Here is a 14,711-nt window from a genome sequence, read left to right on the forward strand (position 1 = left end):
CACCCAAGTCAGCGGTTCCTGCGTCTGGGGTGATCCTTGAGCCTGCTGCTCTGAATCATAATTGTCACACAACAGGGAGCTAGATGATTGTGCCTGTGTAAACTTTTCTGCACATTTTGTGCAAGAGAAAGTTTTCTGTGAAGCTTTAGATCCTCTTCCAGTCATGGTACACAACACTGACATACAAACAATACAGTAGTATCGTGGACAGTGTAAGAGTAGAGACTGAGATATATAGTAGGAGATAAGGGTAGAGAGGGAGGAGAGCCACACCCGCCCAAACAGCAATGTTAGTGCCAAAAGCGCTATGCATAAATCACAGCAGTAATATTACACTGTGCTCCTATAAAGCCTAAACCCCACTGATCACTCACAAATCCCGGTGTGGCTTTCTCAGTCTCAGCGCTGTCAAAACGATCAGCACAGCCCAGCAGCAGCAGTACTGTAATGGCCGTCGGCCGTGCTATGGAAGCACCGGGGCAGCTGGGAGCAAGGAGCAGACCTCAGAGTTACGCTCTGCCCCCCCCCCCCCCCGCTATAGCGCTCATTTTAAATACGGCAAAAGGCGCCCGTGGACTGCTGCTGCTAGTACACACCGCTTTTTTTGTGCCTGGCAGCCCCTCTAATCGGGGAGCAAGGATAATACTCATAGTAACTGCCGAGGCTTCCGGTGGTGGTGAGGCAAATGGGGGACCGCGACATGCGCCGCATGCAGTGCGTCCTGGTACTACCCCGAAGACAGTGGTCTCTGTAGCCGAGGACCCATGCGTGAGTCGCAAGCAGCTGTGATAGGGTCTCCCCGGCAGCTCCATTGACGCAGACAGGCAGGGGCAGCCAGCTGCCTCTCATGTCCTCAATGCTTGATTCAGCATCTTCTTTAACAATCTATTAAACTAAACTATGCCCTGAGGAGAAGCCCACGGTATGACCAGCTCCCTTGGGCACAATACTAAGACTGGCTTGTAGGGGGTATACAGGGGGAGGAGCTAGTCACACTTTCTAAATTTAAAGTTCCAGCTCCCGGTTAGCATACATCTTTATCCACTGTCATGAAGCCTCCAGTGTTGACTAGTGGCCAAAGTAGTAACTAAATCATAAATGAATGAAAAGGAAAACCTAAAAAAGGGGGGGAGGGGTTGCGGGGGAAATTTTTTAGATATATATGTATTTGCCAGATATATCTCATGTGGTTGCACTTCTAATCGAAATAGGTGTAAATAATGTCCTGCACAGTTTAGGGGGTGGCGTCCCACACCTCTAAAATAAAGCAAATAAATGCACTTTTATCCTGAGGGAAAAAACATTGGAATTAAAAAGCTGGTATCAGCGGGGTACCCCTACGGATGTGAGCGGTAGGAGGGCTAGATGGAGTACGTCTTTTCCCTCTGGATATGATACAACAAAGAACTATTATCTGGATCCAACAGAACAGGTATTTTTAAAGAGACTTAAGGTGCTTACACACTTGCCAATTTTTTACACGATCTGGCCGATTCCGACGCATTGGAACGTCAGATCGTGTAAAAAATGCCCAAATCGTGAGTCCCCACTCACGATCACAATGCGATGCGCGTCCCGGCTGGTCGCACATTGCATCGTCAGATATGCCGTGCTGTAGGACAGATCTGTCAATCTAGGAGACGATGCATTGGAAAAGTCTGGATGCAGGAGAGATCGTTTGAAGATTGGACACCAAATCGTGTGCAGAGCTACCGGGGAGAGTTTCAAGGGAAATCGTGCACGGTGTCGGATCGTCAGCAGGTCGGTAAGTATGTAGGCACCTTTACAAGTGCATTTTTGTGCTTTGCATTAGAGGTGTTCGACGCCACCCTCAAAACTATATATATATTTTATTTTTTTCCCGCCCCTTTTTTTCTGTTTTCCTTTTCATTAATTTATGATTTAGTTACTACTTTGGCCACATGTTATTGTATCTGTTTATGTGTTATTGTTATCTCAAGTAAAGACTATATAAACATCTAATTTATTCTACTACTTACATCTGGAGAAAAAACATATTTTATTTGTTTCCACCTACAGGTGCAATTTGTAACCATTACTATTTCTATTGCTATTTTTGAGGGACTAGATACCCTTAACCTACAAATTTGCTGCCCAAACACTAGACCCACAGGTGGGCGCGAGGGAGACAATATTTTTGTGTCATACAACTTATTTACATCCAATTGTAATCGCACCCCAAAGAATTTTGTAAGATTTACTTGTTGATGAAAACACACTGTTACTTTTCAGGGCTTGCTCATGTATTGTGTTTTACAAGGGGTTCCATATACGTGACCAAGAGATACCTTATATGTGTAGCCATAGGGATTATTGTGCCTTATAACAATGTGTAGGGAAATGGCACTGATGATCACATTTGAATGTAAATATCTCTGATTTATTTTTTTTACATAGTATATAACAGCTACATAATAGGGGTAAGGTACAATCGGGGAGATTGCTAATATCTTCAGGGAGACATGGAGATTGCTACTATTTCAGGGAGTCTCCCAGACAATCACGCATGCGCAGTACGCACCATTGACCGGTCTGCGGACGCTGTTGCAGTTGCGATCCATAATGAATCAGGCCCCTTGTCTGCTAATATATCCTCTATTGTATATCAAACCTTACCTTGATACAGTTTGGTCTAGCCTTTAACATGCTTACTGCTTTAAAAATACAGGCATGCTCACATGTATTCCCCCAACGGCACCGGCTCGCACTCTATTATATTTAGCCCCATATGGCAATTAATGGTGCATACACCCGGTCAGATTTTCCTTCAGATCTGTACAATAACGATTTTAAAAATCGTTCAATCGTTTATATCTATGCGCGTTCCTGTTTGTCAGATAACGATATCTGACATCTGATGTGTTTGCAGTCAGATTTGGTTGATTTTCATTAATTTTAATACAGTCAAAAATTGTTCGCAGTTCATGATATCGTTGGTAAAATAGTTAATCGTTCGTAGTTCATCGTTCATCTGACAGATCTGACCGTGTGTATGCACCATTACACTTAAGTTGAATTACTACACTCCTTAAAAAAAAGTCTTTTTACTACAGTATGCTGAAAAAAAAATACACCAGGCAAATATTAAGCTGCAGCTGACACTTAGGCGATAATTACAATATGCAGAAAATCCACATTGATAATAAATAAATTAATCTGTAAATTTAGTGAGGATTTTATTAGTCTCAAATTAGCTGAACCATTGCCTAAAGCTGCATACACACTTAACGATATGATCCTTGAGCGATATCGTCAAGTGTTTACCTTGAACTCCCGGCCTCAATGTCGTTCCCGACATTAAGCATACACACTGAACGATATCGTTAACGTCACCTGCCACATCCCCGAACTGCATATGGGTCATAATGCGCATGCGCCAACCAGTCAGTGCGGTCGGAAATCGTGTGTTCGCAAAATAGCGAGTGCCTGCTAATTTGAGTGACAGGATGAGGTTGTGGTAACAGGGGAAGGTGCTTGAAAACGGGGAGTGGAGATCCGAACTCAGGCTTGCCATACGGTCAAAACGGGCGTTTTAAGGGTGTGCATAATTAACAAAGCAGCGTCATCGACCACGTCCCTTGGTTGTCTCTTAGCCTGAACTGTTCGCATGATTGCGGTAGGAAAATCCAACCACAAGCACTGCGAGCAGTTCAGACGCCTTTCGATGTACTCGATTAATCTAATAAATAGCGGAGATGACGTATGATGCGAACGGCCAGGGGGCGTCTTTACAAAATAGCGAGCGCATATTTCGTTCGCTTGCTCAGACATAGAGGAGTCAACAGACCGCAAAGAGCGAGCGCTCTATTAAAATATCCGGCCCCTTTTTCTGAATGAACGAGCGCAAATAGCGTCCGGCTCTGAATCAGGCCCTTTGTATGGCCACCTTTAGAGATATCCATGGTTGAGCAGAGGTGGTTAATTCAAATTGGCTGAGGTACTAATTAAGTCACCTGTGCACAACCATGGATATCTCTAATGGTGCGTACACACGGGGCCATTTTAATGAACGATATGAACTGTGCTGGCTGAATGATATCGTTCATCCAGCACACCGGGAAGGTGCAGGGAGATCAGTCAGTGATATGTACCCAGCATTAAACCTGAAGCATTTGGGAACCTCTGGTCTAGTGTGTATGAGCCTTTAGGTTACAGTTGAAATATAGATTTTCTATTATACAAATTAGTTAAACATTTGTATTTGAGTAAACTAGTATAAGACATAAAAACAGTTATTCTATTATTATAATATACATATAAACAAGGGAGAAATTACTATTTTACAGTTATACAGCAAGAAAGGGTATGCAGTCGGGAAGCCGACGGACCTAATCCCGACGGCCGGCTTCCTGACTGCTTTATCCCGGCGAGGGTTAAATGACAGGTGTCTAAATCTAGACGCCTGTGATTTTACCGACGCCAGGAGACCGGCATCCGGCATCCCGATCGAAGTGATGCTGGGCGCCGAGCGCGGACAGCCGCGGGGGTGGAGGGTTAGGTTTAGGGCTCCCGGGGGGGACTTAGGGTTAGGCACACCCCCGGGGGACTTAGGTTTAGGCGGAGAGGAGGGGGGGTTAGGTTTCGGCACTTAGAGGGGGGGATTAGGGTTAGGCACTGGGGGGAAGGTTAGGCACCCCTAAGGAGGGTTAGGGTTAGGGGGGGAGGTTAGGTTAGTGAATACTCACCTAGGGACGATCAGGATTTTCACCCATGTCGGGCAGCCGATTCCGCAAGAAAGTTATACATTTTAAATTCCTTTAAAAAAATTATCTTCCAAATCCTGCTAGCTGAGACTTTTGCCTCAATTTACCTTAGATAAATATATTCTAAATTTATTGCACAATTTATCAAAAGACAAAAAGCCCTGTCCTATTGTCAATGAAAAATATGGGTTTTATGTGCTCCACCCTATACAACAAAAGGTTACCACCATTGAAAACATTGCTATGGTCTGTGGTTCTCTTTGTACTGACCAGTTCAGGATGCTGAAATTAGATGAAAATCATTAAAAAAAAATAATTAATGCTTTAAGCCAGTGTTTCCCAAACTCAGGACCTCATTCAGAGTCTCTCGCTAGATGCGATCGTTCGCCCCCAGCATATGCAAATTTGTCAAAGTGACGCCACGGGAAGCGATCACTCGCCAAGGCATAAGCACGCCCACCATGTCTCAGTGAGTGGCCAGCGTACGCCCAATCACACTGGCAGAGCCGCCCACCAGCACACATCATCTCCAGGAAGTGTATTAAAACATTGGTACATCAAGGACAATCGGAAGCGATCGCAGCGCTTATGGTTGCCTTACCCTACCACAAGCACTGCGAGGACTTAAGTTTAAAAAACAGGCATGTGACGTGTACTATGACGCTGCGTGTTAATTATGCATGCCTCTAAAACGGCGTTGAAACACTCAGGCATGCCTGCGTTCGCACCTCCACTCCCCCGTTATTAGTGTCCTGCCCCTGTTACCACCCACAAATGGCCTCTCCTGTCAATCATTTCACTGGACTGTCTTTGCTGGGCGAGCGAGCGGCCTGCGAGTAGTTCGCGCATGCGCCGAACAAAGCGTGCGCATGCGCGTACGCAAACCTTCGGGCCGCTTGCGAGTGCACAGTGCTAGCGAGAGACTCTGAATGAGGTCCTCAGTCTTCAAGGCACCCTAACAGTCCAGGTTTTAAGGATTTCCATGCTTGAGCATAGGTGATTTAATTAGTATCTCACTCAATTTGATTTAATGGTAGTAATAATAATAATAATAATAATAATAATAATAATAATAATTTTATTTATATAGCGCTTTTCTCCCATAGGACTCAAAGTCACTTTACAGACTTAACCATCTGTGGTTAAGAATGGTTATCCTTAAAACCTGGGGGGTCATTCAGAGACGGTCGCAAGCGCTGAGCGCTCACAACTGACTCGATGTTGCCCCACTGGGCATGCGCACGACGGAGCCGGCTCCGTCGTGCGCATGCGTGAGACCCGGCTAGCGACGTACGCTCCGTCGCTAGGGGTCTCGCAGCAAACGGGGCGAGCTGTCGATGGTGAGTGACAGCTCGCCCCGTTTCGGAGGTGGGCAGGGGGCGTGCCTGCCCAAACGGAGGCATTCCCGCCGGAACGCTTGCCGTTTGGGGGCGGCCCCACTGACATCATTGCTGATGTCAGTGGGGAGCTTCCTGCTCGATCAGAGCAGGAAGCTCCCTGGGGCTTACGAGTGCCCAGACCCAACCTTAGGGTCTGGTCGTAAGCCCCGATGGTCGCGATGGTCTTGACCATCGCGACCATCACCCATGTCGGTCGCTAGAGAGTGGGTGTTAACCCACAGCTTAGCAATCGACAAGGAGGCGGTCGTTCAGGATGCAAGCGGCCGCCCTGATTCAGGGCGACCGCTTGCAACTAATGACCGCCTCTGAATGAGGTCCCTGGACACTTAGGGCGTCTTGAGGACCGAGTTTGGGAACCACTGCTGTAAAGCTTTTGAATATTTAAATAATTTAATCTATTTTTTTAAGATGGATATATCTGCAAAGTTTGACCAGTTGAAGCAAAGACTTATGGCCTCATTCAGCGATGTACGCTAATGCCATCACAACTGCAACCTCACAGATCGCAATTGCAAATATATGCTAATGACTCACTCGTCATCCAGTGCTTAGAGACGCTCACTGAAAGCATCTCACATTTGGCGCTCACGCACAAACCCGGAAACATCGAATGCAGATCAGGTGGCCATCAGCCTTCTCAGTAAGTGTAAGCTATCGCGGACATAGTGGGTCTCCAGACACACAGAGAGCTCTCCTGCTGCAATCAAGGACACAGTGGCTAACTTACACATGCCCCAAAAACAGTGTTTAAACAGTCAGACACGCCTGCGTTTCTCTAGCCACTCCCGTTACCTCTGCCAAACGCTCACTAGCTGTCACTCAGTTTGCGAGTGATTTCTTTATGCGAGCGTAACACCAATTTAATCACTGCACATGCACAGTGAGACTTACAAGTATGTGCAATGGCCAGGGCCGTATTAAGGTCTGTGGGAGCCCCTGGGCAACAAACGTGTGGGGGCCCCCATCAATAAGTTATATATATAAATAAAGATATAATATATATATATATATATATATATATATATATACACACACACACACACCGGTCTATCTGCCTGATGTCCAATGACCCCTGTAGTTGTGCCCCTGCCCCCTGTAGTTGTGCCCCTTCTGCAAAGCCCTCAGCAGTTGTGCCCCTTCTGCAATGCCCCCTGTAGTTGTGTCCCTTCAATGCCCCCTGTAGTTGTGCCCCTTCTTTAATGCCCCCAGTAATTGTGCCCCTTCTTTTATGCCCTTTGTAGTTGAGCACCTACTCCAATGCTTCCAGTAGTTGTGCCCCCTGCAATGCCCCCAGTAGTTGTGCCTCTTCTTAAATACCCCCAGTAGTTGTGCCCCTTCCAATGCCTCCAGTAGTTGTGCCTCTTCTTAAATACCCCCAGTAGTTGTGCCCCTTGCAATGCCCCTAGTAGTTATGACTCTTCTTAAATACCCCCAGTAGTTGTGCCCCTTGCAATGCCCCTAGTAATTGTGCCTCTTCTTAAATGCCCCCTGTAGATGTGCCCCGTAAATATAGAAAAAAGAGAGCTGAGATCTTGAGATCTCAGGGCCTGATTCAGAGCCGGATGCTCTGACCAGAGCGCTCGCTCTGAATCAGGGCCCTCCTACATGAAAATGGAGCGGCCTTATGGACGCTCGCATAGCTGTGGGTTACCACCCACAGCTTATGCGAGCGTCCATGATGATGGTCGCGATGGTCAAGACCATCGTGACCATCGGGCTTGCGACGGAGACCCTGCGGTAGGGTCCCGCTGCCGCAAGCAGTGATGTCAGTGGGGCCGGCTTCAGACGGTAGGCGTTCCAATGGGAATGCCTCCGTCTGGCAGCCACGCCCCCGGCACGCCCACCAAAGGGGGCGTGCTGTCAATCAACATCGACAGCACGCCCCCTTTGGTGCGAGACCCGGAGCGACGAAGAACCCATCGCTATCAGGGTCTCGCGCATGCGCATGACGGGGCATGCGCATGCGCAGTGGGGCAACATCGACCCACTTGCGAGCGTCCTGCGCTCGCGAGCGGGTCTGAATGACCCCCTCAGTTCCTACCCAGCGCTCCTTAATCACGTGGATCAATTAAGTATATACTAATATACAGCAGCAGCAGCGCAACCTTTTCAATTGTTGTCCTTGTAGACGTGCCCCGTAAAGTAGTGCCCCCAGTAGCTCTCCCTCCCCTCCCACACCCCTGTTAAAAAAACTTACCTGTCTTCGCTCCACGCTGTCACGGCTCCCGAGTCCCGCCATCACCGCTACTGCTGCTGCCGCTGTCTGCTGGATCTAACTGGATCCAGTAGAGGCGCGCAGGCTTCTCTCCTCTGCAGTGCGCGGGTGACGTCATGACATCACCCGCGCAATGCATCACTGGGAACGATGGCCTCTGAAGCGAACAGTATTTAGAGGCCAACGTTCCCACTTACCTTAGTTGATCGTGATCTGCGGGCGGGAGGTCCGCAAGCTTCCAGTAGATCGCGATCAACCTTTTCGCCGGGCATGTGGCCAGGGGTCGGAGACAGTGTGTGGGGGCCCCCTATGTGTGGGGGCCCCTGGACAACCGCCCCTGTCGCCCTGCCCTTAATCCGGCCCTGGCAATGGCAGACAATCTCTCGATCTGCGAAATTATCGGCATTGCGGCCATCTCTGAATCAGTCCCTTTAATAAATAATGCACCAAGCTTGTATTACCCTCAGGACCGGCGCTGGGCACAAGGAAGCCTAGTCCTGTGCTGCATTGCCGTGCCCCTTCCCTCTCCCTGAGCGTTTTCCCAATAACACCAGCGGGAGGAGGGGGCGACTTTTCCGCCGGACCCAGCTGATGGTGAGCTCAGGCAGAGCACAGGGATATGGGTGCAGGGCTTTAGGCTATGGTGCTCCGGGTGATGGCCCTGCTAGCCCATGCCTAGACCCTCCACTGATTACCCTGGTACCTAAGTATCCACCAGCTATAGCAGCGATTGGTAAATAAATGTAATAAAAACAGCCTTATTAATAAATAGGCTCCTTAGACCTTGATAATACAGAAATTAAGGGAGCAGCATGTAAACACCGAACTCTGGGCCTGATTCAGAGCCGCTCGTAAGTGGCTGCTCGTTCGCTCAGAGCGATGTTCGCATATCTGCGCATGCGTATGGGTCGTAATGCGCATGCGCCAACCAGTCATTGCGGTCGGAAATCGTGTGTTCGCAAAATTGCGAGTGCCTGCTAATTTGAGTGACAGGATGAGGCGTTTGTGGGTGGTAACAGGGGAAGGTGCTTGAAAACGGGGAGTGGAGATCTGAACGCAGGCGTGCCAAATGGTCAAAACGGGCGTTTTAAGGGTGTGCATAATTAACAAAGCAGCGTCATCGACCACGTCACTTGGTTGTCTCTTAGCCTGAACTGTTCGCATGATTGCGGTAGGAAAATCCAACCACAAGCACTGCGAGCAGTTCAGACGCCTTTCGATGTACTTGATTAATCTAATAAATAGCGGAGATGACGTATGATGTGAACGGCCAGGGGGCGTTTTTACAAAATAGCGAGCGCATATTTCGTTCGCTCGCTCAGACATAGAGGCGTCAACAGACCACAAAGAGTAAGCGCTCTATTTAAATATCCGGCCCCTTTTTCTGAACGAGCAAGCGCAAATAGCGTCCGGCTCTGAATCAGGCCCTCTATTCCAGCTCTAAACAGTGCTTACTTATCATAGGAAGGCGGCAGGGAACAGATGCAAGCAATGTACTACCACATCTGCTGTCCATGCTCTTCAATATAAATACAGCCAGCATTTTGCAGGGAGCTGAGCCATTTCCCTGACTGAATCAGAAGACTAGGGGCTAAATGTAATAAGTTGCAATCTTCCGATGCTACAGGGATTTATGCGTGTTTAGCCAAGCTGCTTTAGCCTTTAAAATGATTGTCACTTTAAAAAAACAGGGAGACTCGCATAAATCCCCGCAGCATCGGAAGATCACAACTTATTAACTTTTTTTTCTCTTGCATACATGTTACGCAGTATCGGCACCTTATATTTGTTTAATAACATTTACTTAAATAGCTCAAGCATATTCCTCATAATTTGAAAATCATTGAAATTATTTCATTAATTAATAAAATAAGCATTTGAACATCTGAGATTCCTGCATCTGGCACACTATCACATTTCCCCATGATATATGGTATCTCCACAAGAGTCAAACACCACAGCCACCAGGTAAGATGCTAAAATAACTTTAAAATGCACAGTGATGGTTGAATGGTTGTTTCCTTGACTGGACATATTTTGAAAAGATCCGTGAAGTTATATGCTTATGATGGACTTCCACACTATTTTTTATTATGCGTATCTGAAAAAGTTGAAGTGGCGTTGCCAAAGGACAGGCACTGAGGACAGTAAATAAATACTCATGGACATACCCCTGACTAACATCATTGCAACCACAATTACCTTATTTAACTCATGGATCTGACATAATAAAGCAGACCACTGAACATTTTATTTTATTAATTTTTGTCATCCTAGCATAATTTTATTAAAAAGTATCTCCACACTGCTAACACAATGATTGTAACAACCCATCGCATAGACCAGTCCTCCCCTCCCCTACCACTCATGTAAGAGCCACTCTGCTGTAATGGTAACCTCCTAAATCTAGGCAAAATAGCATTTACCAGCCCACGGAATAAGTATGCAATGCCGGCTGTCGGGATGCCTCCTGTCAAAATATCGAAAGCAGCATCCCGATGGTTGGTATCCATACAAGGGTCAGGTAAGTATACTTACCCTCCCTCCTTCTCCCCCTAACCCCAACCCTCCCTTCTTGTAGCCTAACTCTCCCCACCCTGCACGCTAATCCTCCCCCTTTGTGCCTAAACGTAACCCTCCCCTCTTAGTGCCTAACCCTAGCCCCCAGTGGTGCCTAAACCTAACCCCCCCCCCAAAACCTAACGCTAACTCGCTATACTACCTAAACCTAACTCTCCCCCCCACCGTGGTTAACAACTAAGGGTGCCCCGGACTTACCTCATTCGGGCTGGCGTCCTTCTGTGTTCTGGTGCCAGGATTAAGATAGGAGTCAGCATTTCGATGCCTATCTTAAGTCCCTTGTCGGGCTTTCCCCCTCGGGATTTAGACCGTCATAACTACATACCCCAGCCTACATCACTGTCATTTCACATTTCTTTTCAGGCTCATAGAGGGCAATCAAACATTTTCGGTTGGGATATATTGGGTCAGGGACTCCCAAAGCACCTTTTTCCAAATCTATCACAAATTCCTGACTGTATTTAATATGTATATTTTCACTTAAGTACACCACAAGTATACCTTTTTACTTGATCACAGTAATAATATAATTACGTTATTCTGCAAAGAAAGGATAACTTTATTTTTATAATAACATTTCTAAACCTTTACTATACAGAAAAGAAGCTATACAAATATAACTTGTTTTAATAAATGTTATGCCTCAGTAATGTCTCAAGTGAATGTTAAATGACCCTGCATGGACATTTAAGGCAAATGTACTTTGAGCTATATTCTCATTTAACATAAAGCTAAACACAAACCTCAATAGAATAGACTCATAATAAAGTCAATCTTCATATGAACAAATATCAAAAAGCATGACAAGTTAAAAACAATATCTATACAATGAAAATGCAATAGATTATTACAAAACATAAAACTGGTAGAAGTTACTTCTGATAAAATATGGACACACTTTCTTCCAAGTAACATTTTTTGCAATATGAGAACAAAATCTTACCTGGATACCATTGAAGATTATTTTCAAATTTGTAGTTTTGCGAAAAAAAGAACATAAAGACCAATATAAATATTGTTTCCAATATAAGAAGTACCCATGGTAGGCTCCCTCTCAGGCTGGCCGAGTATCTTGGTGGCATTTTGTCACAGGAAAAAAAGTTTTTCCTTTGCTCTACATTATCAAGGACACACAAGAAGGAGTGAGGCTGATGGGTGTTAACCAAATGATGAGAGGTCTTATCTTTTTGCAGGCTTTAGAATTATCAGTGTGCCATACTTTGTCAACAACTGACTTTTCAGATAGTCTTGGAAAGGAAGAAGAGCAATTGAAAAAAGTGTCCTTTTAACCCAATAATTGATGCTTGTAGTACTCCTTTCTTTTTTCTGTCTTTTCATAAAGTATGCAGTGCATGGAAGAAGTAAAATTGTGGAACCATAATAGGAAAACGTAATTATTCAGGAAATTATCATTAACTTCACATATTTGGGACAATGTCACTGAGGAGACCTTTCCTTGCTTTGGAAACAGACAGGCAGGGAATATGGCAATGTATAATAAAGGAGGAGTCTGTGTGACATATGCATATATAACTGTATGCCCACATTCTGTGTTTGGGTAATGCCTGCATGAAACTTATTTAAGGCAAAGATTGGAATGCACAAGGGCAAAAATAACAATTTAAAACATTTTTGCAACCCCTTTAATTACTTACACCTTTCTACAAATTCCTCCTAAAATGCTACCCTCAAAAACGCCTTAATTAAAGAGGACGAGGGCTGTGGTTATTACAGGTGTCACCAATACCGCATAAGAATACCCAAAGCAGCAACCCATGTCACTAATGTGGGGGCCTTGTGAACTTCAAGTACATAAAGCTTATGGCATTTAGGCTCTTTGTATGTATGTGTATGTGTGTATATATATATATATATATATGTATATATACATTTAGGAATCTCTGGAGCTGATTCAGACCCACTCACTAGGCTGCATTTGCTCGTAGCTGGACGATTTTCGCATTCTGCGCATGCATCGCAGTGCGAGAACCAGTGCGAGAGATCGGGAAGCGTTCGCTCGCAGCACATAGACAGCCCAGCAGAGTGATTGACAGGAGAAGCTGTTTGTGGGTGGTGACAGGGGCTGGCTATTAACAATGGGGGAGTTTCAGAGGCGTGCATAATTTACAGGCGTGCTTATGCCTTGCCGTGCGATCGCCTGCCTTGCTGGGTGTGTGCTGGATTTGCATACGCTGGGTGCGAGCGAACGCATCTAGCGAACGGGTATGAATGAGCTCCTCTTTTTAAGCTGTTTTCCTGTAAATAACAGGCAGATAATCAATTTCTGAGACACAAGCACTACTTTGCTCTTTAAATGCTACAAACATTCACATAAAAAATCACTGTTCATGTGACAGAAGAATACACTGCCTGTTGCATGCTGGGTGACACACTTTTGGTCCTGTGCGGGTGGGCCCTGGCATACTCTGTGTCAGAGCGCAGCACTGGTGCCGCCAGTGGTCTGCGAGCTTTCCCGTCCTTGGAGTGGGATGTTGGGGATGGCTGCAGGGCCGCTCGGAGAGATCCTGCATGCAGCCATCGGTACTGATCTTGGAGTCCCAGACGCGTCTCTGATCACGGCAGCCTCGTCATTCCACCCATGGGCGCTACCATATTGGACTGAGTCAGATGACCCAGTTGGGCTTGTCACGGATCCAGCTCAGCACTCCACCAATCCTGTGCTAGCAGTGGGGATAAAAGGGGGCTGAAGGCATGAAGTGGGTGCCTGAAGAATGTGCCTGAAGAATAGTTACTTCCCACGGTATGACAGGTTACTCTGTTGCATTCTCCCAGTGTGCAAGTTTACTGTTCTAGGCTCCTGCGGTCAGTGGCGTAACTAGGGTATTTGGAGCCTAGGGCAAGTTACAAAACGGAGCCCCCCACCACCACAAGTATGTGGGCATGGCCACATGTCACAAGGGACGTGGCCACTGGACAATGAGGGCATGGCAACATGACACACCACCGTTTCTCGCCACTCTGTGAACATTCCTTTCCATTCCATATGCACCTTAATGCCCCAAATAGTAGTGCCCCTCTTGCAATGACCACTGTAATAGTGTCCCTTATGCAATGTCCCCAGTAGCAGTGCCCCCTGTAGTGCCCCTTATACAGTGCCCCCAGTAATGCACCCTTATACAGTGCCCCTTATGCAGTGCCCCCAGTAGTACCACTTATACAGTGCCGCTAGTAGTGGTCCCCCCTATGCAGTGCACCTTATGCAGTGCACCTTATGCAGTGCAGTGGTCCTCCCCACATAGGGGAGGACCAGTAGTGGTCCTCCCCTATGTGGTGCCCCCAGTAGTGGTCCGCCATATGCAGTGCTCCTTATACATTGCTCCCAGTAGTGGTCCACCTATGCAGTGCTCCCAGTAGTGCCCCTTATACAGTGCCCCCAGTAGTGGTCGCCCTTATACAGTGCGCCAGTAGTAGCCCCCCGTATGCAGTGCCCTCAGGAGTGCCCGTCCCCCCTATGCAGTTCCCCCAGTAGTGCCTCTTATATAGTGCCCTCAGTAGTGGTCCCCTCTATGCAGTGCCCTTTATAAAATGCCCCCAGTAGTGGTCCCCCCTATGCAGTGCCCCCAGTAATGCCCCTTATATAGTGCCCCCAGCAGTAGTCCCCCTATGCAGTGCCCCCAGAAGTGGTCCCCCCGATGCAGTGCCCCCAGTAGTGCCCCTTATATAGTGCACCCAGCAGTGCCAGACAAAGACAAACACGTTAAAAAAAAAAAAAACACTTACCTGAATCCCCGCTCCTGCTTCTGCACCCGCCACCATTGTCCGCTCCTCCGT

At 46.8% G+C, this 14,711-nt stretch overlaps 1 protein-coding gene across 2 annotated transcripts in view; it reads right to left on the reverse strand.

The window, feature by feature from the left end:
* RHCE (Rh blood group CcEe antigens) overlaps positions 1 to 12,001 on the reverse strand; it is a 93,552-nt gene extending 81,551 nt beyond the window's left edge. For both annotated transcript variants that reach the window (XM_088460582.1, XM_088460581.1), the window contains exon 1: positions 11,863 to 12,001. In XM_088460582.1, coding sequence (XP_088316708.1) covers positions 11,863 to 12,001 — 139 coding nt within the window. The remainder of the gene's footprint in view (positions 1 to 11,862) is intronic.
* Between the last annotated feature and the right edge of the window lie 2,710 nt (positions 12,002 to 14,711).

The sequence above is a fragment of the Taudactylus pleione genome, unplaced genomic scaffold, assembly GCF_031769625.1.
Source record: "Taudactylus pleione unplaced genomic scaffold, aTauple2 ptg000007l, whole genome shotgun sequence".
In the NCBI taxonomy this organism is placed as follows: domain Eukaryota; kingdom Metazoa; phylum Chordata; class Amphibia; order Anura; family Myobatrachidae; genus Taudactylus; species Taudactylus pleione.